This window comes from Salarias fasciatus, chromosome 23 (genome assembly GCF_902148845.1).
Source record: "Salarias fasciatus chromosome 23, fSalaFa1.1, whole genome shotgun sequence".
Lineage (NCBI taxonomy): Eukaryota > Metazoa > Chordata > Actinopteri > Blenniiformes > Blenniidae > Salarias > Salarias fasciatus.
Window position 1 is genome coordinate 4,381,578 of NC_043766.1, and position 26,806 is coordinate 4,408,383.

The window sequence follows — 26,806 nt, forward strand, 5'->3', positions numbered from 1 at the left end:
CATTGCACCACTGATGGACAATCAGGGAGGTTCAGCGTTCCCAAAACTCTGGAAAACAATATTCTAGATTTATTACTTCTTCAATATAACAAAACCAACCGAAATTACTCTCTTGGATGATGAAGCGTTTTAAATAAACAAAACAATTGGGATTGCTAGAATATCTTGCAAACAAGCTTAATGACGTTTATAAATGTCCCGAATGTAGTTACTGTTACAAAAGTTTAATCATTTTGGTTTAATCAGAATAGTCATTAATCAGTATTTACAGTCTAACCTCTGTGGGATTCCTCATTTTATGTCACATTCAAAATACATCTATTATAATTTTCCTCCGAAAGGCATTCTTTAAAAGAAAAAAAATATCTTTCATCCATTTTCTCAAACCCAGGAAGCCTCATCTAAATTGGTTGAATTAGAAATCTTTTTTTTTTTTTTTTGCAGCGAAGATAAATATGAAGTCAAACCACCAAAGAAGAGTGAAGTGTTATTGCTGTTCGTAGTTGAAACAGACATCTGAGTGAAAAATGTGTTTAATTGTTCCAGAAGATGATTACTGACTGCAGCTATCTCAAGTGTCCCCTTGTTTGGCTAAAGTTAACTTTGCAAAGCTGAAATTTTGGCTCTCCAGATAAATAAAGGGCATCGTTGCCTCATACCAAGAACTTTTCTTCCCACAAGAACTAAAAGCAATAATTTCTTGTATACTAATTATCCGTTTTGGTTGTTTACAACATGAGAACCTTTTTTAATTCGAGCTTTGGGAGCATCTTGTAAACTGTATCATCCATTGGCACTTCTCTAATGCACTTTAAATTGTACAGGAAAGGAAAAAGCAATTCAAACCACTTTAAAGGCAACAATATAAAAAGGAGCTTATAATGACAAAATGTTAGTGCAGTCCTCTGTACTTGAGAGAGGAGCAAACTGATGGAACACGCTTGAATGCCTTTCTTAAATCCTGCTTTTTTTTCTTTTTTCTTTCTTTTTTTTTTTTTGCTTGTGGCTTTTAAAATATTTCTCTCTGAAACCACTGACTATTGTCATTCAGTCATTTCACATATTGTCAAAGTCTTCCACACTGGAAAACATGTGCAGAACCACTTGTGATGCAAACATTGGCTAAACAAAGCAGTGCCACGGCAATTAGTACTTGTCATCAGCTGTTGTAAGTGCAAATTGGTTGGTTGAGCTTTCAGGAAAAAAAATGACGAAGGCAGCCACCTCGGTGCCCTGCAGCGGTGCTTGTAATTGGAGCACTCCGCATTAATATAAACTGCCTCTTTTATAATAAGCAACTCTCGTCCTCCATCTTTTTCGGCACCGTCCTTACATTTGAATTAAAAGCATTTCCTTTTTTTATTTTTCCAGCTGGATGGGACTTGGGGAAAAATACAGAGTTGGCAAAGTTGCCATGAGAAAAAAAAAGGAAGGAGCAGTATTACAGCATGCAAGTCAAGTCACAAACAAAAGCTTGGCTGGATTCTCCCCCCGATGCATCTCTATTGACTATTCAGAAGCGTGCAAACTTTGAGGAGCAATATCCGCTGATGGCATAAGAAAAAGACAATGAAATGTCATTTGGTATTAATTGTGCATTGGCTTGGCTGCAGTAAACAGAGATGACATTTTGTGATATCCAGGCCTCTCCCCCATGTGCGGTATTGTCCCAATTCCATGCCTTAATGAGGTTGAAAGATCACACCAGAATTACAGTACAGAGACATTTCTTTCTCTTCATTTCCTCCCCTTTTTCAGTCTTATGAGCAACCCTCAATAATTAGACATAATTTTACACATCTCTCGTTCACCTGCCGAGGTTTACGGTAATATTGTCTTGGTGGTTGTTTTGTTTTCCAGGCATGTGAATGGAATCAGTTATTTATTGTCGTGGACAAACAGCTCTTCATGCCTTCCTTCTGGCGCAGTGAAATGTTACAAACTTTCTTTAGCTGGTTCAAAATTAAAGATCAAGGAAATATCTGTCACAGACTGTGCTGGTGCATTATGAATCTTCCCACCCAAAAAGGATGAAAATTTACTACAATTCTTTGAGCAATAGATCGAAATACCTTTGTTGATTCTTATTTTAACATTAAATTGTAGTTTTTATGCTCAATCGTTTGCATTTCAGGACACATTCAGTGTCTTGTTGCAGTTAAGTTCAGGGTATAATATTCAGCTCCCGGTGCCAGAGTCTGTTTCTCACCATAACAAATAGAACTTGAGAGACAGGAGGAACGTGCCGGATACAATCACAGACTTCTGACTGAGCCTTTCAAACACCATTCTGTGGTCATACTGAGAGACAAAGAAGTCAGCTTCAGACCCTGACGAGCTGCTTAAAGGCTTCAAAATGCTGCATTTCAGAGTCTGAATGCAGGTGAGGATGGAAGTAGCGCTGGAGGGGCAGGGGATCTGGCATTACGTATCTTTGTCCTGTTATGATATTTAAAAATATAAAAAAAAACGGCACTTTGAGCTTGGGGAGAAAAAGAACAGTTGAGGTTTGCAGTCTCGCAGATTTCCCACACAGCACAGACACAGATTCGTTAACCTCTTGCTTCAAAGTTCCCTCAATAAAGATTTTAGGTTCAGCTGTTTTGCGTAGGTTAAAAAAGAGAGAATGAGAGAGAGATAACAAAAAAAAGCATTTTAAAAATCCTTGAAGACCAGCAAAGGCACTGAGTAAACTTTTCTATTCATAAATGTACAAATGGTTGGCAAGGAATGGATTTGAGTGGGTAGACACAGAAGAAATACACTTGTGCACATTGTTGAGGGCCCTTCTTATTCACAAAGCACCAGTCAACTTTTCATACAAGTTCCCAAGTTACACTTTTTTTGTGATACTTTAAATCTGGGCACGGAACACTTCAAAAAGGCACTAAATGTACTTTCAAAAACTACATTTTCTTTTTAAAATGTATTGACAAGAGGTGTCCCTGAAGAATTCATTAAGTATTTCATTCTGACCTTTTCATTTGTCGACACTTCTGCCAATCATCTTTCAGGAAGGAAAAATGTCAAATGCTCTCCAAGTCTGAATTTTGTAATTTCTTACTTGCAGGTTGACTATAAATGCTGAGTGCCAGCTGCAGCTGCACAACTTCCCAATGGACGAGCACTCGTGTCCGCTCATCTTCTCCAGCTGTGAGTATAACGCGCTGACTCAACTCAACTGGATGTAAATAGCGTTAACACGATGAGCACAACACGTGGAAGTATTCCTGATTAACACCATCATACAAAAATCGCTACTCTCCGATTCACAAGTTTAAGAAAAGAGGACATCAAATCACATTAATGACAGCAATATTCTGTGCAAAGCACCATTTAAATGTAGGCTCAAGTTAGGACATGTACAAATGAAGAAGTTTGTTTACCCTGTTTCCGTTTAAATAGGAGAAATAGTGACTTGGTTGTTCAGTGAAGACAGATAGAGAAAGAGATGACAAGGACAAATGGCAGAGGACCCAAAAGCAGACGGAGGTTTCAGCAGTTTATTTATCAAAAGAGCAGACAGAGTTCAGTGCTGTAGTCCATCAGAGAGACTAACAAAACTGACGGGACATCAAAGCAGGTAGAGGTAAAATCTCAAATGATTACGTGACAGAAGCGGAAACAAGAAATGTGAGGTGTTAACTGGTAGACTTTACACATGCAAACAATGTAGAATACACACAGTGAAGACAGGCGCGTCGTCACAACGGATAGAAATCAGTCATGTCAAGAAACATAAACATGAACATGAACTACCAGCAGAACTGTGAACCAGGTACCAGAGAAGAACCACACAGTCTGCACCATGTTGGTTGACACATATATGAAGAACCTGGAAATAGCTGAATATGCAGAAACTTCTTTATTAGTCTGATATTGTACATGTTCCCCACTTCTTTAAAATATCAGGAGAGCAGATTCATCAACCCACCAAATGCTGACTTTGATTCTTCTAAATAAGCACAGAATTGTTGCCCATTTTGGTTCACACCATTTTAAAAGACCTTTGGTCCAGTGAGGCTGGAAGAGTTTCTCCATCATTCATGCTCAGATAACAGTTTTTCTTTGCGTGAATCACCTGTAGCTGTGGTTATCTGGTTTGCTGTGTTCTCAGAGACTGCTGTATGTGTCCTTCAACACAGACTTCTTTATTTGTTCATTTTGTTATGCAGTGGGCTTGAAAGTTATCTGAATATTGAGGTCCAGCCTCATTCCTTGCACACAGATATTTCTCAGAATCTTCAAAATACAAAGCGATCTAAAAATTTGTCTCATTTTCCATATGTGATTTCTTCGACTGTGTTTTTAAAAAACACATTACCAGAGATTTGCAGATCTTTGCATCATATTTCATTGAAAATTGGCATACTGTTTCAAGCTATTAAGAATTAGTTTTGTTTTCACATATATAAATCAATTTCATGTGTAAATTATTGTGTGTTTGTTGGTTATTGTGTCAGTCATTAGGTGCAGAGCAGTGTGTGAAAAAGAGATCCGGCTTTTGGCCAGTGTGTTATCAGCTGTAGATAGTGATTCACTCTGATGATTCGTTGCCCATTGTAAGTCTTGGTGGTCCGTAAAACATACTCACTGGACCACCTGGCTCGTGCACACACCCTACAGAGATCCAATAAACCCTTCCTCTTACTAAAGGACATCACGCTGGTTTCCATGCCGACATCTCCATTTTCTTATTAAGCCAGATTTGCTTATCTTTAAAGCCATCATGCCTCTGGGGCCTTGGAATAATCACCTCAGCACATGATGCAGAACAATGCAAATAAGCAGCAGAATAAAGCAGACATTGCAGGGTGTTGACTCTGGTGATGATTACCATCCTAAAGCTGAGGGAACAGAGGAAATATTTACGGCCATATATCTTGACTTTGGAGAAAATTGTGATTGGCCTTCTGTGGTGTGGTTTTTTGTTGGTTTTTTTTTCCCAGTATTTACACTTTTTTGAAACTCAATGCAAAGCAGTTATTCAAATAAGAGCATGTTATAAGTGCTGAACACACAGTTCTGGTCATAAGAGATAGAACATCTCATTATTTCTAATTATTTATCGCAATCCAAGTCATTGAAGGCCAATGACAGGAAATGGTACAAAGGTGAGCTATTAATATTCATTCATTCATTCATTTTCTGCCGCTGGTCCCTTTCGGGGTCGCGGGTGGCTGGAGCCGATCCCAGCTGCTATGGGCGAAGGCGGGGGTATGCCCTGGACAGGTCGCCAGTCTGTCGCAGGGCTGACATATATATACATACACAGACATACCACCATTCACTCACACATTCATACCTTGGGGCAATTTTTAGAGTGACCAATTAACCCGACGTGCATGTTTTTGGACCGTGGGAGGAAGCCGGAGTACCCGGAGGGAACCCACACACACACGGGGAGAACATGCAAACTCCACACAGAAAGGCCCTGAGTCCCGGCCGGTATTGAACCCTGGACATTCTTGCTGTGAGGCACAAGCGCTAACCACTGCACCACCGTGTGGCCCATATTTTATTTTATTTTATTTTATTTTATTTTTTATTTTTTTTATTTTTTTATTTTTAATATTTTTAATATTTCTATTTTATATCTTTTTGATTAAAGCAGACTCATATCTTCAGGTCTGAAAATTGAAATCTGAATTCATGATCATATTTTCCTTATGTTTTTGACAAATGTTCAGGGAGTTTGGTGCTAAAGTGACTCATTTATTTCAAATAAATCATTGGTTCTCATACCAAAATAATTAGATTTTCTTTCAAATACTGACAGCAACATTTCTATCATCTCAGTTAACACACAGCACTAATACAACTTTATGTTCTCTATAATATTTAGTTACAGCATGTTTCCGCACTTTACAAAATAAAATTTAATCCTATTGATCCTAATGATATTAGAGCATAGGTGGTGTTCTCACAGTGTTAAATAAAATCACATACACCTGTAATTAATATTTAAGTGTACAGTTCAGTCTGTTAGCTTCGTGTAGTTTTTGGAATTTAAATCCTCAAAGTTTTGATTCATGGTCACAGGCAGCAGGTTCTCCAGTGGAAATACTCAGAGTAAAGTATTGAACATCGTATTATACACTTGTCTAAACTGAGGAAAAGTTGTACCTGTTGTTGGATCATGATATATCCTAATCTCCATGTGTGAAATAATTAAACTGTAGTTAGTGACATTACAGCAGGTTCGCTGTGGTTGTCAGGGTGCATAAATACCCAGATTTTTTTATATATTATTTTCGGCACTTCATAAACTCTGATGAGAACAAAACTGCCATTGGCAATGAGGAACATAGTCAGGCCCTTGTGTTTCTAAAGCAGTGTGTACTCATCTTGTGAACCTTGTGTTGGATTCTATGCCTACTAAAAATATCAGTACATCCAACAATTTGCTCCTGGGGGGAATCAAGCTATACTTTTTGTTCCCATTAGAAGTACTTGTGTCACCAGTGTGATCGACCACTCCTCATTTCAGGTCGCCCATGGGTGTGCACATGTGTACTGGTACACTTTGCTTTTTACCCTTCCCATTGGCAGGGTGGTAGATGAGAGAACCACAGCTGTATCAGTGTGAATAACACACCGGGCGTGACGTGGACCTCCAACATTTGAAATGGACAATATGTTAGAACGCTCTCAACACACTTATATATCCATTTGCACACACACGCACTTCAACACACATGAAACACCAATGACTGTCATGCAACATGCACAGACATAATGGGAGAAACTTGGGTTTGATGTATTAAAAGCATGTTAAAATGCACGCTCATAGAAATCGATTGAAATAGATTGAATAGTATTGAAATGAGCGGTGTGCATTAGACCTGTTTTACATTACAACAGTATGCTGGAAACTGTGTTGTTTCCATGTTTGTTTGCTTCCGTTCACTATCAGATAATTGAATGGATCACTGAGCCCCCAAGAGCACAAAATTAATTGAGATATGTTGGTGGAGAAAGTTATCAAATACACCTGAGCATTGCAGCGACACAAATCTAAATTCAAACAGAATCCGGTCATTGATCAACCACAAATTCGAAGTTTTTGGAAAAAGAAGCGAAACAGAAAAGATGGAAAAACCTAAGTGGGAACACAACAAAGAAGATTTTTTTTTTTTTTGTTGAAGTTAGAATTTAAAATTTGTGTTGGACTTAGCAGAGGAAATGTCTCTCTCCACAACGACAGCAGCATCTCTAATCAAGTCTGAGTGAATGTGCAGATGTGTCTAGCGCAAATGCAGTAATCAACAATAACTCCGCATCCTGTTGTTGCTACATCAGTTTTAGAGTGAGTGAGTGAGTGAGTGAGTGAGTGAGTGAGTGAGTGAGTGAGTGAGTGTGCCTACCTCTGGTTGTGCAGAGAGAGTTGTCTGGATGTGCAGGGACTGTCTCGGTTGACACGTCTCTGTAACATCGCGTGGCGGTCGGGCACGGTGCCTCTGGACTTGCAGACCGGGGTGGTGGGTCCCCTGTTTAAAAAGGGGGACCGGAGGATGTGCTCCATCTACAGGGGATCACACTCCTCAGCCTCCCTGGGAAAGTCTATTCCAGGGTTCTGGAGAGGAGGATCTGATAGTCGAATCTCAGATCCAGGAGGAACAATGCGGTTTTCGTCCTGGTCCTGGAACCCTGAACCTCTTTGTTGTTTTATGTGAAGCTAAGCTTTCATTTTCAGTTAATAATGTATTTGTAGGTAACATGAGGCCACTGGCTTTGGATATTACATTTTTTTGGGATGATCAGGCCCTTTTATTTCCAGGTTATTACTGAGAGTCATCCAATTTCCTGCAGTTGTAAATTAATAGTTTTATTGTATGATTGTGATTATCTCTTTCACTGCATTTCCTGCTGACACTGTCACACAAGGACTCTGGCCTATTTTTCTCTCAGCACATAAACGATAAAGAGTCTAAATGTTTTAAGTGCTGCTTCTGTAGCTACACTATGACAAAAACTGAGCAGAAAACAGTTTGGATGACAGATTTCAGTTGTCTGTTAGCTAATCAGCTTTAGACATCTGCAGACTTTTAAACTTTTACCACTCTGTTACTACTCACTTTTGCATGCCCGTCACGATGGGCGGCGTGTATAGCAGCGACCCGATCCCTCCAGTTCCCTCACCATGGCTGAATTGCTGCTCCAGGTCTTTCCCATCTGTTGCATTTCTTTCTCTACCCTTCACGGCATTTCTTCTTCCCTGTGATCTTTGGATGATCCCTCCTTCTTCGTTTTCCCTCTTGTGTCCAGTGTAAGGCCAGATTTTGACGACGGAGGCTTCTTTGTGCGTGAAACGTCCAACCCTTCTCAGTCGCCTCCTCATTAAGATGGCAGCCACAGATTCAGTCCCACACCGCTATTTATTTGACATAATGCTGGGCTAAAAGATGTGCAGAATCCAATGGAGGCTCTTAGTGTGAATTGTGGACAGCTCGGATCAATACTTCTCGGTCAATCGCCAACATTCTGAGCCTTATTGGAGTGTGAGGACAGAGGTCTGGTAGAGTTTCAGCTTAGTGTGAGTGCTGTAAGTGGAGGAGAGCCTCATCTCGCTCATCATGTTCCGGGAGTTTCTGGCCTTGTTGAGGCGGCTCTAGATGTCCAGGTCTCTAAAGGTCTCACTGCTGATGATGCTGTCCGTCCAGAGGAGCTCTTCATTCTCAGCCAGGCAATAATAGTGTCTAACAGGTGTTCCACGTAAGAGAAGGTAGTCTGTCTGACGCCTCTGTTCAGATCCTCTGTGGTGCAGAGGAACGACTCGGCCTGACACCGGTCTTAACTTGGAGCAGGATGTCCCCACTGTCACTAGTAGAAACATCTGATGATCTCAATGAGGTGAGAAGTGATTCATTTGCTTGTAGAATTCGCCAAATGTCCCGCTGAACGCTGTCGAAGTCCTTTGAGAAATCTATGAAATTCACATGCAATGAATATCGGTACTGTGATCTTCAAAAGCCAGAGAACAAGTCATAAAGCTGCGGTGCTTCAATGTGAACTTGGAATTGATCCCAAAGTTCAAGGATTTTGAAACACTAGGTTCAGCACTTTTTCCCAGTGAGCAGTGAAACCAAATTAACTTGTGTGTCTGACTTTGTGTCATATTGAAGCGGAGCCGTTGGCCTGACACCAAGTGACTTTTCAAGTAATTTCATTGTTGCAAACTTTTAATCTGGAGCAAAACTTATGGGAGTTTTGAGCTGAATCCTTCTGTCGTCTCACTGCTTATTAAAATGCTGCCACAGACGTACGCGACCAAGTGCAGATATCTGCCTTATATTAAAGGGGGATAAGAGCAGTGTTCTGACTCTTATGAGCTTGTTTTTTTTTTGTTTTTTTTTTTGTTTTTTGTTTTTGTTTTTTGTTTTTTTTTTTCGCTTTATCTGGTTTAGTTGGTTTGGTATTAAAACGATAGAAATGTTGCAGGATTCCTAAGCATGCCCAAACATTGCACATAATATATGTCATTAAAGGTGCAGAGCAGTGCCATGTACATTGAATGTGTCCAGTTAGTGCAGTTTCTTTTTTTCTTCTTCTTTTTGAATCAAAGCCTTTGAAATTTGGTTTCTCTAAGCCTGAGCACTGATGTGCATACATGTGATGTGGCTTTAAGAAGGGTTTAACAGCGATGTCAAACTAACTTAAGTTCAGAAATCACTCAAAGCTCATTTTGATGAAGGTGTAATAACCCAGGAATACTGACAACTCAGAAATTCTCTGTATACTGTTTGTGTAAACAAAATGCAAATCTTATGTACGTTCACATGAGTACTGACATAACATGCATGTAAGATACCTATGCAAGTTTAGAGGCAGTGCTCACGTTGCTGTGAAAACATGATAATTGACTTCAAAAGTGTTTATAAAAGGTGTCCAAGAATATCAAGACTGCACAGAAATATTATTCTGTATTTATTTTGTCTCAAATTTTGGCTCGTAAAAAATGCATTTTTCATAAAACTGAACTCAGACAGAAAACAGTTCAGTTTCAAGAGCAGAGGCAGTATCATATCCCACCGAACACACAAATCCAGAGGCTTCGACCGATACCCAATGAAACCCATGGTATTCTTTAAATATTTCCTTTTTTAACCTTAAATAGTGGCTCGACTGAGGATTTCTTAGAGGGTGTTGCACAGCAGAAACTCCCAAGTCTGAACCTCATCTTGTAATTATAAAATCATGCTCCTCTCAGTGTTGCTCGCTTACAAGTCCATCACAAAGTATGGCTTGAGTTTGTTATGCTTAATACAGATTTCAAGTTCAAAATTACAATTTTAAGTAGTTTGCTCAGTATTAAGAGTTGCTCTCTAAAGTCAGCTGTTCTCTCAGAATATTTTGATTCGTACCAAAGACTGATGGATATTGATTACCATCAACAGTAAATAACAGCGCTGTGGTGTTTTAGAATTCATTCATCAAGCATGTCTGATAACAATTAGGGGCTTGGATAATTTTGTGTTGATTGAGAGCTTATTACATCAAATTGCTGTGTGGCAATATGTTGAAATTGTTTACTGTGCTGCTGAAAATGGCGACGTGCGTGTCTGCGGCTGTGGGAGACTCGGGCGAAGTGCAGACCAGAGCAGACGTGGAATCGTTAACCCGTCGCTAACCTCGCATGATCAATTTTAAAAGAACTCCACGGCTCTGTACAAATCTCGTGAAGGTCAGGCTCAACATCAAGATGGATTCAGTATATTATTGAACCAAAGCTTTCATTTAATCTACTTTCCCTGTGCGTCTGTCTTCATTGCCGACTGTCTTTTCATTAGCCAGCCTCCTGCACAAGACAAATGTTGTCCTGGGTGGCCCTAGGTCTGTCTGCGCAGCGAATCCATCATTAGGATGTGCCATGTAGCTCCAAGCCTCTCACACACTCTCTCACTCACACTCACACACACACACACATGTTCTGTGTAATTGCAGATGGATACCCACGAGATGAGATGATTTACAAGTGGAGGAAGAATTCTGTGGAGGCTGCGGACCAGAAGTCATGGCGTCTCTACCAGTTTGACTTCATGGGCCTGAGAAACACCACAAACATCATCAAGACGACTGCAGGTAAAGAAGCACGTCTTTTCCACTCTTTACACTATAAAATGTACTGGTATTCACAGATGTGCGTCACAATTTGGGTGGAAAATGGTTGTGACTTAAATGCCGAGATCAGTTCACTTTAAATCCAGTTTCCTTTAACATCAGAAAAACATCTTTTTACAAGTAAATGTTTTAGCTCTGTTACAGATGCTGAAAGAATTGCATGAAATATCAACAGTATATAATTGTCAGTCCCATAAACATTTTCACCTAACTATACTTGGCAATTTTTTTATTGTTGTTTGATTATACCTACAATGTTGTCAACTATTGTAGAGGTCCTTACAGAAATAAACACAAAACTGCTTTGAAACAAATCCATCAAACTTACTGTCATTTATCCACAAGTGTGACAGTAAAATTCCCTTTAAAGCACAAAACTGACCTTATGGGTTTGCAGTAACTGAGCACGTAGTCACCCGTATGCGAGGACACTGTTCAGCTTTTTTATTTCTTACTCAAAATAAAACTGCAGGTAATCTGCTTTTCGCTGACTCACATGTTGTATTTTTAGAAATGCTACATAGTGCTGTTCACAATTTTTAGGCAGTTTTATGTATCACTCTCATTATGTAAGGCTTCATGCAAAGTACAGTAAGCAGAAACGAATATATTCTCTTTTTTTGTGTGGCCTGGTTCTACAGGATGCATTTTTTTTATGATTGTTTTTCCAGCACTTTAACGAAATGTTCTCAGTGTTCTTTACACTTTGTTTATCTTAATTTAATTGTGCTGACTTCCCAGATAGTTTAACATGACTCATCGCTCTTTTGGCAGCTGATCATTTGAAAATTTTAAATGATTAAAACTCGCACTGCTCAGACTATCGCCACGAATTAGGTGTAAAGGATAAGAATAGAGGTTTGACTTTGAGCCACTGTTTATGTTCAACATGTAGTCAAAAGTTAATTTATTGTTTATATTTTCTTTTCAAATTGCATATGAGATCAGTTAAACCTGAAAAGAAAACCATGAAGAATGAATTCTACTCTCATAGATCAGTATACCTTTGCACCGTACATTATTAAAACTCATTTTTGGAAATGCAAGGTTTGTTTTTTTAATAATAAAATCATAAGCAGGGTTACTATTGCATCACGACATCAACAGCAGGATGAAACTAACCTGTCGTTCTCTATTAGTGGGTGAACAATCCAACGCTTGGTGAATTTTGCTTCAGGACAGGAAGAGCTCACAAGTGCCTGGATGAAATACTCTCTCACCAGTTGCCCCCAAACTGTGAGACTGAACCTCGATCACTCCTCCACACTCAGCACCGGTGGTGCCTGTCAGGGCCGTGTGCTGACTCCCCTCCTGTACTGTCTATACCAGTAATACCCAACCCTGTGCCTGCTGAGCCCCATCCAGCGTGTTTCAGCTCTCTCCCTGCTTCAGCACAGCTCATTACTGGGCTTTGTTCAGTGCTTGATGAGGACGGAATCATTAGATTCAGGTGTGCCGAAGCAGGGAGAGAGCTAACTGGAAAGGGGCTCCCCAGGAGCAGGCGCCACTGCTCAACACCTACGGCTACAGTCCAGCCAACAGACACACGATCATGGTCCAATCTGCTCGCCGCGCCACAGTGGCTGGACTGATCTACTGCCTGCAGAGAGGAGGCGCTGAAGTTGACAGCTTGGTGTTCAATCAATGACCGCGCTGAACACCACAACATCCTGAGATCATTCTGGACTTCAGGAAGCAGAGATGTGACCCGGCTCCGCTCTATATCAGTGGGGAATGTTTGGAAAAGGTCTTCGCTTTCAGGTTCCTCAGTGTCAGTCCTCATCGCTCCTTCACCACCTGAGGGTCCTCAGGAAGAACAACCGGCTCACAGCCTGGTTTCCACCGGTTTGACCGGCTGCCCTTTGGCAGGCGTGACAGGTGCATCAAAACAAAAACCATCAGACTCGGACTGGTTTCTTTCCAGAGCCATAACCACCCAGTGTTCACAAATTAACTGATTCACACACATTCTGCACGTCTCAACATCACATAGTGCACTATTCTTTTTTATATTTCACAGTTTTTGTATGTTACATTGTGTTGTTTTTCACCGTGAAAGGAGTAGCTCTCCAATTTGCATTAAACACCACAAAGTCTCTGTAGTATTCTTTATAAAGCACCAGTCAGTTTAAAACTCAATAAGTCCATGAAAACAACAAAAATGTAATGTTTTCATAAGATCATAAACCCAAACATATTCAACCAAAACAATGAGTCTGGTCACCCTACATTAGAGAAGCTGTACAGATTTTTTTTTACAGTTTGCACAGTAAAATATTAATGGTAATAATGTATATTTTGCATATAAAAATGGCCAAATCACAGTCTCCTGTATTTCACTTTTGGTATACTAGATTGTAGACACTATTTCTTTTTCAGGTAAACTCCAGAATAATATAAAACTCCTAAAAACTTCTAATATAAATTTGTTTAACTTCCCTCGTCATTGTTTTATTGTCTTTTTTCATGCGCAGCAGCCCCGTTGTTTTGATGTTTCCACACACAGGGGACTATGTGGTGATGACCGTGTACTTTGACCTGAGTCGGAGAATGGGCTACTTCACCATACAGACCTACATCCCGTGCATCCTCACCGTGGTTCTCTCCTGGGTGTCGTTCTGGATCAAAAAGGACGCCACTCCAGCCAGAACAGCTTTAGGTACTGTATGCTCGCTGCAGATCAGCTGCTCTCAAACACTGAACAGACGTGTGAAATGTTTTCCGCTACAGCTTCTAGATGAGTGAAAACATTGCTGGATGCATCATCATTCTTGTATTTGTGTTGTGTTATTATGTTGCTTTTCAAGTACTTCTTTTTTAATATATTTTTTCTGTTATTGACACTGCATGGCTACCTGCTTTCTCATGCTGTTCTCCATCTGTCTCTTCTGTTTTCCTGTACTTTTTATCCTCTTTTTCTGTGCATGCTCTCTGTTTTGCAGTCCCGTGGAGCATTTTTATGAAGGTAACTGGTCTGTTATTTTGTTTTTTGTTTTTCTCTGTGTGTTTTTACTTGTATCCACACTCTTCGCTTCTAGTATTGAGATTTTACACGTGAATAGTCTCACAGTACAAAAACATTTGATTCTGTTCGAGTCAGTTCTTGCTGTTTCACATCGATTGATATCGGTCTGTAAATGAATCAATCTCGTTCCTCATCTCCAGTTTTGTGCAAGTTCCTGAAAAATTGAACTTGACTCATCTTGACTTTTTTTTTAAGTTCTGCAGAGATTTTACTGGTTGGTGAAAACAAAAAACTCGCTGCTTGAGGAAGTAGGTCTCTGATGTGCATATAGGCAGCGCTGTGTGGATGATTAACTCAATGAATTCAGCTGAAGTGACATCCGATAGTTGGAAAAAGATTAATGGTAGTAATAGACTTCACTCATATATATATATATATATATATATATATATATATATATATATATATATATATATATATATATCACTGTTTTTACTGCCTCTCGAAGCACTTTACACTGTTTTATCACATTTATGCACACATTCACTCAGCAGTGGCGACTTCTGCCCCACAAGCTGCTCGACCTGCGTTTGTAACAGTTTGAGAGTTCAGTTCAAGGACAGATGTGTTTCTGTATCAGGGAATCCCAGCAGCAGATTTCCATTTTCCAAGGCTACAGTCCTTTCAACTCGTCTCTTTTGTGTCGCACATCATACGAGTAATTCTTCTTAGGCTATCTTATACCATAAAGAAGGACCCATAAAATGCAAGCTTCAAGAGCATAAAAAGCCAAGGCTAAACATACAAAAGGCAATCATTAAAACAGTAATAATCCTGGGGTATGTATTCCATCTTTAACGTACAAAACTAAATATTTTCCTTCACCCACTCAACCAACCGAGCCTCATGCAGATGCAAACACACAGCTGTTACTAGATGCTCAAAGACCCAAATATGCTCCCGTACGCACAGAAATTTGCACGTGCATTTCAAATGTTGTCAGGCATCCCTGATATTGGCACGGTTGTTAACCAATAGAGCCAGCAGAGGTCGGTGCACATGAGTTGTTTCATGTGGAGCAACGTTTCCAATCTTTCCAATAACTTGCAACCTTCCGATTGTGAGGCAGTCACTCCACCAACGGAGCCACAGCCGCCCCTGCTAAAGACGCATAGAGCCTCAGAGCACAACGCTGCCCTCGCAGGCCGTCAGTCGTATTGTTCTGCTTGCTGTACATCAGTTTCTCACCGAATCCAGAAGACGGACAGAATGTTCTGTCCGTGTCCATCTGCATTTTAGTGTTCAACAGATTTGGCCCTTCACTACAGCCTGACAGGTATGAGATACCTATAATGTTTGTGACATTTGCAGTCAAACGTGTGTCAGAAAGACAGAGTGAGTAGTTTGATAGTTAGTTAACCTTGTTAGTTAGTTTTAATGACGCAACCCGTTTTCCAGTAAGAAGTCTCAAGGAAAAGTGATCAGAAAACATCTCTGCAACTGTTTATCTCACTATCAAACCACCACACTGTAGACGGAGAGACCGAGCTCGCTGTGCGCTGCCACACGCTCCAGCTCGCTGTTAATGAGCTGATCAGTCATATTTTAATCACGTTTAGCATGTAGCATGACTGGAGTGAGCCCCGAGACTCTTTAACATGACGCATGTAGCACGGCTTGGAGTCACATGCTAAACAGTTAAACTGACGAGCAACATCGGGCTGACTCTGCTGCTCCAAATGTTTCTGCTGAGCAAGTCGCTGGTTTTGTACAAACTATCTTTCACAGCAGATCAGAGTTTACACTCTGCCCTACTTTTGTCAATCTCATTAATATTAAAGAATCTCCAAAATGCAGACATCACTGGTGCGCTCCTGTGGACGTGCGGGCAGCGCTGCTGAGGCATGACGCCATGTAAAACTTGCTGAGTTGTGTCGGGGATCTTCTTCCGAGGACTTGGTGCAGTGTCAGATCCAATACCCAAGACTGGTATTGGAGCATCTCTCATCTGATCTATTGTCTGGAAAGAGAGAGACAAGTTCTTTATGTCAGAATCACACTCCATCCTATCAGCACGGCAGCTCATACTGACCTGTTAATATAACGTATATCTCCACATTCAACTCTGTACACTCCAGTCAACGTTAGGAAAAAAAACACACAATGCCTTTAATCTGTCAGCTTTACCCCGCAGCATGTGGATCAATGGCACATGCTTCAGAGACAAGATAATGTCCCACATGATTGTGAAGAGAGTACAGACAAACCATTAAAATCCATTTTACTGCAGCAAACCATTCAGTCTGAGCTCTAACACGAGACATCTGCATGCTCAGAAACAAGTACACTGTAAGTTATTTTGAAGGCTTTCCTCCGCTGAAGCCTGCTGCTCACTGCATTGTTTCAAGGGGAATAAAAACCTCCTGGGTCTGTGCCACAACAGGAGCTGAAGGCAGGTGAGGGTAATCACTGTGGCAAGCAGAGGCCAAAGAAAAGTGCGAGATGTCCACCTGAAATAGATGTGGCCAGGTAGTTACCATAGCAACCTCAGTGATACAGTTAGAAATGCTTCTCTTTTTTTTATTTTTTTATAAAGCCATTTTCTTAAAGCTGGCGGAGGAGAGAGATCGGAGAGGGAATGAAGTGGTATAGAGACGCTGCAGGGACACCAGTCTTTTTTTGAGTCTGTCAACTTGAGTAATTCACTGTTTGCCACATCAATCACACGCTGCCGGTCAAAATGAGAACGCCAGACTTTATAGCTTAAACGCTAAGCGACACTGTCGCCATAAAGATATGGTTAAAGACATCCAAAGAAAAGTATTTTAATGTTCAGTGAGCCAGAGCTCAGTATGTACTAATAAATGCATTTCTTCAACAACAGATCTAACGGCTACCTTTGCTGTGAAAGTGGCCGTCTGCAGTGATTCGTCTACATTAAATCTATATTAATCTTTTATCATTTCTGCACTTATATGTACACATTGTGGCAAAATTACAGTAATGGAAATCTTCTGGAAAGTGATTAAGTTATGTACTTTACTATACCGAAAAGACCAAAGTCATCACATTACTGGTTGTTATTGAAGCGTTACCTGATCAGGATCAATGCTAATTTTGCTTTTGATAACGTGTGTTTAGCCTTTTGACAACTTTTGTTTATTAAATTTTTTTTAAACTGAAATTTTTCTTGAATTTTTGCAACAAACACTGAAAATTAGTCTCAATTTTAAAGTGACGTTCTCTGGTGAAAACAGTGAACAAAAAGTTTTCCATCTGTGTCTCTCCTTGTTATTTCCTTCATGTCTGGTTTACTAGGATCCTGTAAAAATGCTGCTTGATTGCGGGGGGGATGAGGATTTGGTGTACATTATTTCTTGCGTTAGCATGGACTGATTGGATGCAGCTCCACACAAACCTTTAGTAGATAGTTTTTTCTATATATTCCAAAAACAGGAAGTGAGGAAAGTCTTGCTGCTATAGATTTTGTTGTCATTTTTAAGTCACATTCAAATTGAAAATATAAATGTCATCATAACGTGAGAGGATTTTGTCCTGTCTTTTTTTTATTCTTCAGGTATAACCACAGTTTTGACCATGACGACTCTCAGTACTCTGGCCAGGACGTCACTACCCAGGGTGTCTTACGTCACTGCCATGGACCTTTTTGTGACTGTCTGCTTTCTGTTTGTCTTTGCTGCTCTGATGGAGTACGCAACCTTGAATTACTACTCGTACAGCCTTCGACGACCAAGCTACATGCAGCCTAAAAGATCGGTGAGTTGGCCTCCGCCATGTCTGCACAACTCCATGGTATGTGCTTGGCCCAGTCTTCCTCAACAATCAGCAGAGTGAACTCGCTGGAGGTGACGCCGTTATGCACAGGATTACCGTCACATGTTGAAAAGTAGCTTTTCCGTGATAGCGCTGGGGTTTTGTTATCACGGGATTGGAGAGAGGAAAGTGTTCAGGGTTGAGGTGATGTGATGCTGCCCTTTATAAGCCGTTTTGATAAGGCTGTTACTATTTTAAGGGATGCTGCATCAGCCTGAACGAGACAGATGGTGCTTTTCTACCCCGTCAGCAACTGACGGAGCAGACTGTCACCTCACGTCTTGTGCCAGGAATAAAAACACACAGGTCTCATCCCACATTTCTTTAAGAAACTGGAAATATGCGAAAACATCACGAAGTCCCCCGTTTGAATGATTTACACAATTTTTCTGTCAAGTTCCAATACTTCAAACTTTTTTAGGAACTTTATTTGTACTATTTATGTGTTAACATGGAAGCTTCAGCATACCAACACATGTTTGACTGTCAAACTGGAACTAAGTGGTTGAACCTCCTGGAAACCACCAAACCCAGACTGTCCATCAGCTGTCAGACTGAGAAGCGCGACTGGTCCGTTCAGAGAACAAGGTCCACTGTTCTAGAGTCCAGATGCTTTACGCCACTGCATCCAACGCTGTGCATTATTCCTGGTGATGTGAGGCTTTAATACAGTTGCTCGGCAGTGAAAACCCTCCATGGAGCTCTCTACACGCTGTTCATGAGAACAGCACATGAAGCTTAGAGGTCTGTCTGCAGAAAGTGCAAACGAATGAAATACCTGAATTCAAGGATTTTGAGAGCTGAGCAAATACTTTTGGCAGGATCAAAGTAGGCGCTTTACATCCTGTTGTGGCATTTACAAGTGGAGGGGTGGATGTTCCTCCGATGCCCTGCTCTGAAGCTGGTTCCTGTGCTTAATGCTTTCAGAGATACTCTGTCCTGGATGTGAGGCCTCCTCCACACACTGTCATCACTTTGAACAATTCCATGTACTGGCACGACTTCGAGGACGCCTGTGTCTACGAGTGTCTGGATGGAAAAGACTGCCAGAGCTTCTTCTGCTGCTTCGAGGAGTGTAAAGACGGCGCCTGGAGAAAAGGACGTCTCCACATAGACCTACTGGAACTGGACTCGTACTCGCGCGTGTTTTTTCCCACCTCCTTCTTGCTCTTCAACGTGGTGTACTGGGTGGGCTATCTTTATCTTTAGCTCACCGCAGGGGGCGGTCTCAAAAGGAAGACGACACAGCTTCACTGGCAAAGTTTGTCATCAATAAGAAGGTAACGCCCAATGAGCTGGCTCGCCGGTGGAACCCTGAAGCAGTTACCTTGAGGGAAAAACACACTCATGAAGTGTGTTTTAGTGTGTGTGTGTGAGCGCATGCGTGTGTGTGTGTGTGTGCGTGTGCGTGTGCGTGCGTGCGTGCATGTGTGTGTGTGTGTGTGTACGTCTGCAGGTCTGCGCCTGGCAGAGGTTTCTGCCTCACTGACTTCAGGTATGAGAACACAACACAATACAGATTGTCCTCTGACGCCGTACACAGAGACGAGTCGGGACGGACTAATGACGATATGGAGACAAAGAAGGAAATGTGCTGCGCACTGCTGCCCCAGACTCCTCAGCCGGGAGGTCGGCTTGTGTTGTAGGGATGTTATTATCCAGCCATCAGTCAAATCCAGTTGATGAAAATCCAAGGACATTCAAACCATTCATAGTGCCTTCCTCTGGAGGGGTAGATACAATCTGCTACAATAGTCAGGGAATAATGATTTATTAAACACACACACACACACACACACACACACACACACACACACACACACACACACACACACACACACACACACACACACACACAGGAGCCTGGCTTTGACTGATTATGGCTGTTCTCATTCAGAGGTTTGAAATACCGTCCATTTGTTGGAACAACCACGTGAAGCGCCGTTAGATTTCCATCTGTTAGCAACCCGTGAAGTGTCATGACTGAACGACTGACTTGTGAAATGATGCTTCGAGTTAAATTTGTTTGTCTGTCTTCAAACGGGGGCAAATTCTCATATAGTTAGGAGTGCATCTCACAAAAATTAAAGTAGAGTCCCTTTATAAGCTGCCTTCTGTAGCACAGAAAACAAAATGAATTTAAGTGGACAGCGGTTGTCTAAGGGACCATGTGAATCAAGATGTTTGCTGGTTCAAATCCTGCGGTTGACGGCCCACCGCACCAAGTGTCTCAATACTAAGGCCATTAAAAATCCCATTTGCTCAGGTTGCATCAGAAAAGGCATCTGATTTAAAACAGATAAAACATGTAGCTGCACAATCTAGAATCTATGACGGGAACAGCTGAGGAATAATTTATATCTGAAATAAATACAGTGGGCTGTTCTGTTATTAAAAGGTAGATGAATAGAGTGATACTGCTGCCATGTATGTATGCTGAATACTAAGCGTCAGGTAATTAGCTCGGGCAGGAAGCAGTGTCTGAAAACACTAGCGTGCCACAGTCAAGAGATTATTACTCATTAACATTTATTTTTTACATCAAGTCGACTTGTTCTAAAATATAAACTTTATCCGATAAATTCAAACTTTGAGTCGTTTCAAATCACCAGACTTTTCACTCGAGCTCTTATTTAGTGTACAGACTGAAGCTTCGTCTGTCTTCTGAGTCTGGTCAAGAAAGCCAATAAATGTCTATTTATACATTATCAATAAGACGTGCTGATCAAAATGTGAAGCTATGGAGTGCTACAGGAATAATTCTCCAGAAAAGCTGATGATATTTCGGCGATGGGATCTGTGACCAACAAGCACCTGCGATACATAAGCCTTTTCCGACACATAAGTATTTATAATATTTGAAGCCTCAGAGCAAGGCTCAAACATTAAAACTAAAGTTTTGCTACAACTGAACTTGCGCTGCAGCTGCAGCTGCACGACTGCTCGTGTTGTGCTTGTTGCTCTTCTACTGGCCTTTTCTGTTGCCATCACCTAAAAAAAATATCAAAAGCAATAAATATGCAAGTTCCAATTGAAGTCGTTTATGCGAGGGTGTTTGCATAACTAGACTACTACACTATTACTATAAAGTTAAACTAGTCCAAGTTTGTCACATTAAATACCTGAAAACATCGGAAGCACCTTTTTTTGTAAGGCTCCCATTAGTCTCATGTATCATATGTGGAGCATTGAATACATATTTTTCTTTTATAATCAAAGAAAACAGTGAATTACAAAGGTTAAAAATGTAACATATCTTAACATGAGGATTTCCTGCAGCACTCTACTCACGAAAAACGTCCACCTGTGATTGTTTTGTTGATTGATTGGAATTTGATACATGAATCTGTATTTTTGGATTCATTTTTTTCTTTAATCATTATTATATTGCATGATCATCAAGCCGTAAAGGATTTACGGTAAAGGTTTGGGTTCGGTGTAATTGGAGACAGTAGGCCCGAGGAATCACGCTGTCTACTGACTGCACTGTCACAGAGGGAGCAGGACAGCCACGCTGGCAATTAAAAGGTTTCTTCTTTTCTAAATGTTGCACATATTCACGTGTACTGGCATTTCACAGCAGCCACATCTGAACACGCTGTAGGTTAAACAAATAAGCCAAGAATCGTGTTTGCTCTTTAAGCTGTTCAATTAACACCCAGTTTAAATGTAGTGGGTGTCGTTTGTATTTTAACTGTAGGCACAAATACAATAATCCTACTGCTTAGGATTACTCATCTCTGCCTTTTTGTATCCTCATTTGAATTCCCTGTGTTTAGATGTGGCGTTAGCAGCCGTTGAATTGCCTTAGTGTAGCCCACCCAGAGCTGAGATGAATACCAGAAACACACTTTTACCTCTGATAATAACCTCAGTGAAGTGAAGACGTCGCTTCAGAAACGGCTGCTCCTTTTCCCGGGGCAGTAAGCTTATGTGGAACTGTTTATAGTACTTTTATGTTTTATATTTTCTATGTGCGTGCCAAAAATCTATGGGCCCTTGCATTTTTCCATTTCAGCCAACCCCTTAAAAATGTTTATACCGACATGCTTGCATTTGAATATGCGGCACATAAATGAGTGTCTGTGTGGACGTGTTGGTAACTTTAAAGTTGTGGTGGTTTTCAGTCGATGTGACAGTGAAGGTCATTATTTCCAGCCGGAAAGCAGCAACAGCAGCTACAGCCAGTGCCACTGCTGTAAACTGCATCCTGCTGTGACTGCAGACAGAAGAGATGCAGTATGGAAACGGCTGCAGCCGCAGGACAGTGAGCGTGTTGAATCTCCTCAAAATCACACACAGACCGACAGCAGCCCCTTAAACTTGTCTTCATCTGTACAGGTGGAAACGCTTCATAACAGCAACAAGGGTTTGACTGCCTCGTGTCATTTTCTGACCCACAATGTGAATGAGCGGCCATACTTTTATAAACACGCTTCTGATTGCGTCGCCATGCTTGCTGATCGATTCTCCCGGTTCAGTTAAAGTGGTTCAACTCGCTCCTGCCGACAGAGAAAGTTCAATGCAATAAGGTTTTCTGAGTGGTGCTATAATTTCCAATAACACATCACTAATAACAGTGTGCAGCTGCATGTGGCAGAGACCCTGAGCTGGATCACCGTCACCCGCTGAGTCACCTGTTCTTAAAGTTTGTGTCCCACATCATGAGACAGACTGTCAACCCATCTTTCTGTACTGCCAGGCAATATTATCTCTAAAATACTCCGTTGTTTCCAGCAGTTTCATCGCTCGGACTGAGAAGTAAAATGTTATTTATTATATTGGCACTGAATGTTCTTTGTGAGAGTTTTTTTTCCTCCCCTTTCTTGATGCTACACGAAAGAGCTTCATGAAAATGACAACATTCACATCTTGATTTTACATAAAGGGGGAAGATGTGTTAACACATGCCTGTCCTGTGCTAAACTGAAATGTGACAATAGACCAGTAAGTCTCAGCAGTGACCGACGTGTGGACATTTGGGTTTTATGCCATCCCCACTGATTAAAAGTCACCTCAAATTTTAAATTATTAACCACAGAGGGGAAATATAACAAATAATTGATTGTTTTTTCCAGCTAAAGCAAAAATACTTTTTTAATTTAATGCTAGCTATTTATAGTTCTAATGTTAGGTTTTGTTAAATTAAGCTCCAATGTGCACAGTTAAACACGAGAATTGGCACCTTAATGTCTCCGTTTACGGTTTATTTTCCTATCTGGGGATAAATGATTTATGTAATTATGTTTTGACTTAAAGTTCTTAGTTTACAACTGTGCTGCACATTGAAGGATAGTTATTGATTTCAGAGTCTTGCAACCACTTAGGTTTAAAGAAATCATTTCTAATGGTTCACTGAAATACTTACTTCAAGCTGAGTCACACAATGGTGTTGATTTCTAAAACTGAAACGATTCAATCCAGAAATTTTTCTAATGGTACAATTATTCCTTTCTTTATCAATATTCTCTACGGAGACGTGTTCTTCTCACTGCTGGCTAACAATCAGAAGTATGGCAGTCAGATTTCACAAATACAAACTGAACAGTGAAAATAACATAAGTCTTCAGTGTTTTTGCCCAATGTTTGCCGGATTCGTTCATTACACTTTGTTATCCATGCTTGAGCTGAGCTGGTAGAACAGTGATGGATTGTGGTAGAAAAATTACTTGTATCTACGTGTGTGTGTGTGTGTTTTAACTTATGAGTGTATTGATATTTGTATGAACGTGATGAGATTTGTGTTTGCAATGAGATTTTTTTTTTTTTTTGCACACAGATTTGTCAATTATTTTGATTTCTACAAGCATAATATGATTTATATGTGTGCATACTGAGTCGTGATCTGTGCTCACAAGGACCCGTAAATATCAAGGTTTTCAATACCATCCTGATTGTATTTATATAACTGGGGTCCGCAGGTTTATCTTGAAGTGACATAAATTCATTTGGATGGAGGGTTTAATTTTTCCTTCAGTATAAACTGGAAGGCTCCACTTTGTGAAAGACACACATTCACACATCCTTGTACAAATACACGCAAATTTCCACACAATATGAGTACATTCAAATCTTAACTCACATAAATCTAAACACACACACACACACACACACAAAAGTCATTATATACTCACAAACTGAGGTTCAACTCTTCATGTGTAAGTAATTTTTCCACCGTTATCTCTCCATACGGGGGGCCAAACATTGGAGAGTTTGGGTGCAATGTTATTTTCAAAACGTTGCTTTTCCTGTGTATTTGCAACAAGTGTTTTTCATGCACCACTCTTCAATGTGTTTAAATTATTGCGATGAATCTTGCCTGGCTGGCTTCCTCATTTTGACAAAGAAATGCCCCCCCCCCCCCCCCCCCCCAAAACACTCTTATTTGTATTTGGCGTAAAGAAATGTGCATTTTTTTAAGAATGTAACCATTCACAGTACAGACAGAATGATTCCATCATATTAAAGATACATAATATTGGCATATGTGTGTGTGGCTCCAGACCGAAGCGCCGGAGCAGCTCTGGGCTCCAGGATGAGCAGGACTTACGTGGACTTGGAGCATTTCGGGGACGGAGCTGGAGGCAGACATTCAGACATGAAACACTCTGTCTGGAAGGATGGTTTTTCTGGATTCAAAATGTTGTGGTGCTTCAAACAAACTCCGTGTGGTTTCAGTGATATTAAGGACAATAAACCCACTGCACTGACTGTAATCCACATTCAGTAAATTTTGTGTGATAAATAAGCCAAAGACATTTCTCTTTCAGTTCACTGGGAAGCTCTTGTGCTTTGGGTTAGCTAAAAAAAAAAAAAAAAAAAAAGTAGTTCCTGTTAATTCAGTGCTGTACTGTGAAGTGTATTTGGGTGGAAAGTGAGTGTGAAGGAAATGGTATACCCAGAATTGCTCCGAGGCGGGGTGTGTCATTTCCCATTTCTTAGATTTTTCCGCGGCAGAAGTCACCGAATGTGAAGCCTTTAACTAGCGCTGTACACCGAGTGTGTTCTCACTCCAGCCTCTCATTTTCCAGACGGACTTTTTCCTGTCTGCAGTGAATTTTGACAGCGGTGGCTCACTTTTGGTTTACATGTATTCTCTCCATTTCAGCTCACTGTACACACAGTTCTAGCACTCCTCCCTGCTTTGTGTTTTCACATTTGTAGCTCTAGAGTATCACGCGGTGGATTATGATATTACTCGACAGTACAGTCAAAGTGCCAGTGTGGAGATCGTTCTCCTCAGCAGTGTCCTATGATTACGGTCGTTTTGAACTTGCCAGCACCTACACTGCATTTCCCCATGCTAATGCTATTTTCATACCTTGTGTGCTTCTTTTTATATCTGAAATGTGCATTACTACAGGAGACCTGAAAATATGGAATAAAATCTTTTTTTCTAAAAAAAAAAAAACCAAGAGCAGTGTTGTTGGTTTGTACTTGAATGTGGGTTTTATCAGAGAGTATTAAACAGTGAGACCCTGGACAGTCAACAATCACTTTACTTGGCTTGTAGTCGAGAAGATATTCAGAAGGAATCATTTTCTAATTGCAACGCATCAAAATGTCCCTTAGAGGCGATAAAGCTGTTCAGGCTGAATGTCGAGCAGTAACAGGATCCGGCATCATTATGAAAATAGCTATCAAGACCTTTGTTTTCCCCTTTCACCACGAGCAGCAACAAAAAATGTCTGAATTGTATTGAAATGGAGCTAAATTGGCTCAAAATGATTTAATCTGTTCTTTCCAAAAGTTTTTTTTTTTCTTTAATTCTGACAATTATTAGAAGCATACAAAATGCAGTGTCTTGTGTGTAATGAGTGTTGTTGTCAGCAGGGATGTGAGAGCTGCAGAAACAAAGCAATTTTCTGTAAGGAAGGAGTCAAGTTCTATTTTATTCTATTCTATTCCATTATATGTGTGGTCTGCTAGTGCTGCAACGGTAGAGAAATTGGGGTTTGTAAATAAATTAATTCTTTTTAATAGAAAGATTTCGGCAGGTTGAAGGCAACACGTTGACCCCCAGATTTCTCCTGCCGCTGCTGATGGACAGACAGCCTGATGTCCGCTGTCAGCTGAGTTTGGCTCCAGTCCTCCGTGACAGATGGGTAGAAAACCTCACAACTCCTCCATGCAGTTTGAAGTTTCCCTGACAGTGCGAGGAGCCCTGAGTGTGCAGTGACCAAATCGGAGGGTACACCATGTGACTCCCGCACCTTCATTTCTGCTCCGTAACAGCAAAGGATTGATGGAGAGCTCGGTGCCGTCGAGGGCCGTTAGGTTGGACGAGCTGCAGGCGGAGGGGGAGAGAGAGGAGGGAGGTCGCAGGGGTCCGAGACCTTCACGGGGCCGCCCTGCCAGTCTGTGCAGGCGGGTTCGATAGGCCAGCGACGACTGTGAGAAGGACGTTAAGCTCACTGAAGTCAGGAAGGTTGCAGCTGCGGCTTTGGTGAAGTAAAAAGATATCCTCTCCTGCAGGTGAACGGTGCTTTGTGAAGAGACACTTGAAAGAGAGGGCGGCTGTTCATTTTATTTCTTCTGAATTAAAGCAGTCTATTGGTCAAGGGTCTCTCTCAGTGTGTGCTCGGACTTGAACTGTGCATTAGCTGTCGACAATTGTATTAAAAAAAAAAAAAAAAAGGCTCATGAGATCTGAGGGAAGTCGTATTGAAAGCTTTAAGTAGGAAACAGGCACTACATTAGCCGGGGTACATCAGAGTGCTAATCAGCAGACAAAGGAACGTCATGATGATAAAAAGCACTTTGACATTAATATTGTTCTGGAGTGTAACACCGCGGCATTATGGATCCACCAGTGGGAAGGCTCGCTGCATTTGAAGCCGTTTCTTCTCTGTTATTGAAACATGAAATCAGGTTAGATGTTAAAAC

The 26,806-nt window shown here is 40.9% G+C and overlaps 1 protein-coding gene across 1 annotated transcript in view; it reads left to right on the top strand.

Annotated features, from left to right (window-relative positions):
* Positions 1–19,129, top strand: part of gabrg3 (gamma-aminobutyric acid type A receptor subunit gamma3) — a 57,412-nt gene extending 38,283 nt beyond the window's left edge. Inside the window, exons 5-9 of the mRNA XM_030083117.1 lie at positions 3,071–3,153; positions 10,945–11,082; positions 13,628–13,780; positions 17,664–17,863; positions 18,848–19,129. Coding sequence (XP_029938977.1) covers positions 3,071–3,153; positions 10,945–11,082; positions 13,628–13,780; positions 17,664–17,863; positions 18,848–19,129 — 856 coding nt within the window. The remainder of the gene's footprint in view (positions 1–3,070; positions 3,154–10,944; positions 11,083–13,627; positions 13,781–17,663; positions 17,864–18,847) is intronic.
* Positions 19,130–26,806: the final 7,677 nt, after the last annotated feature.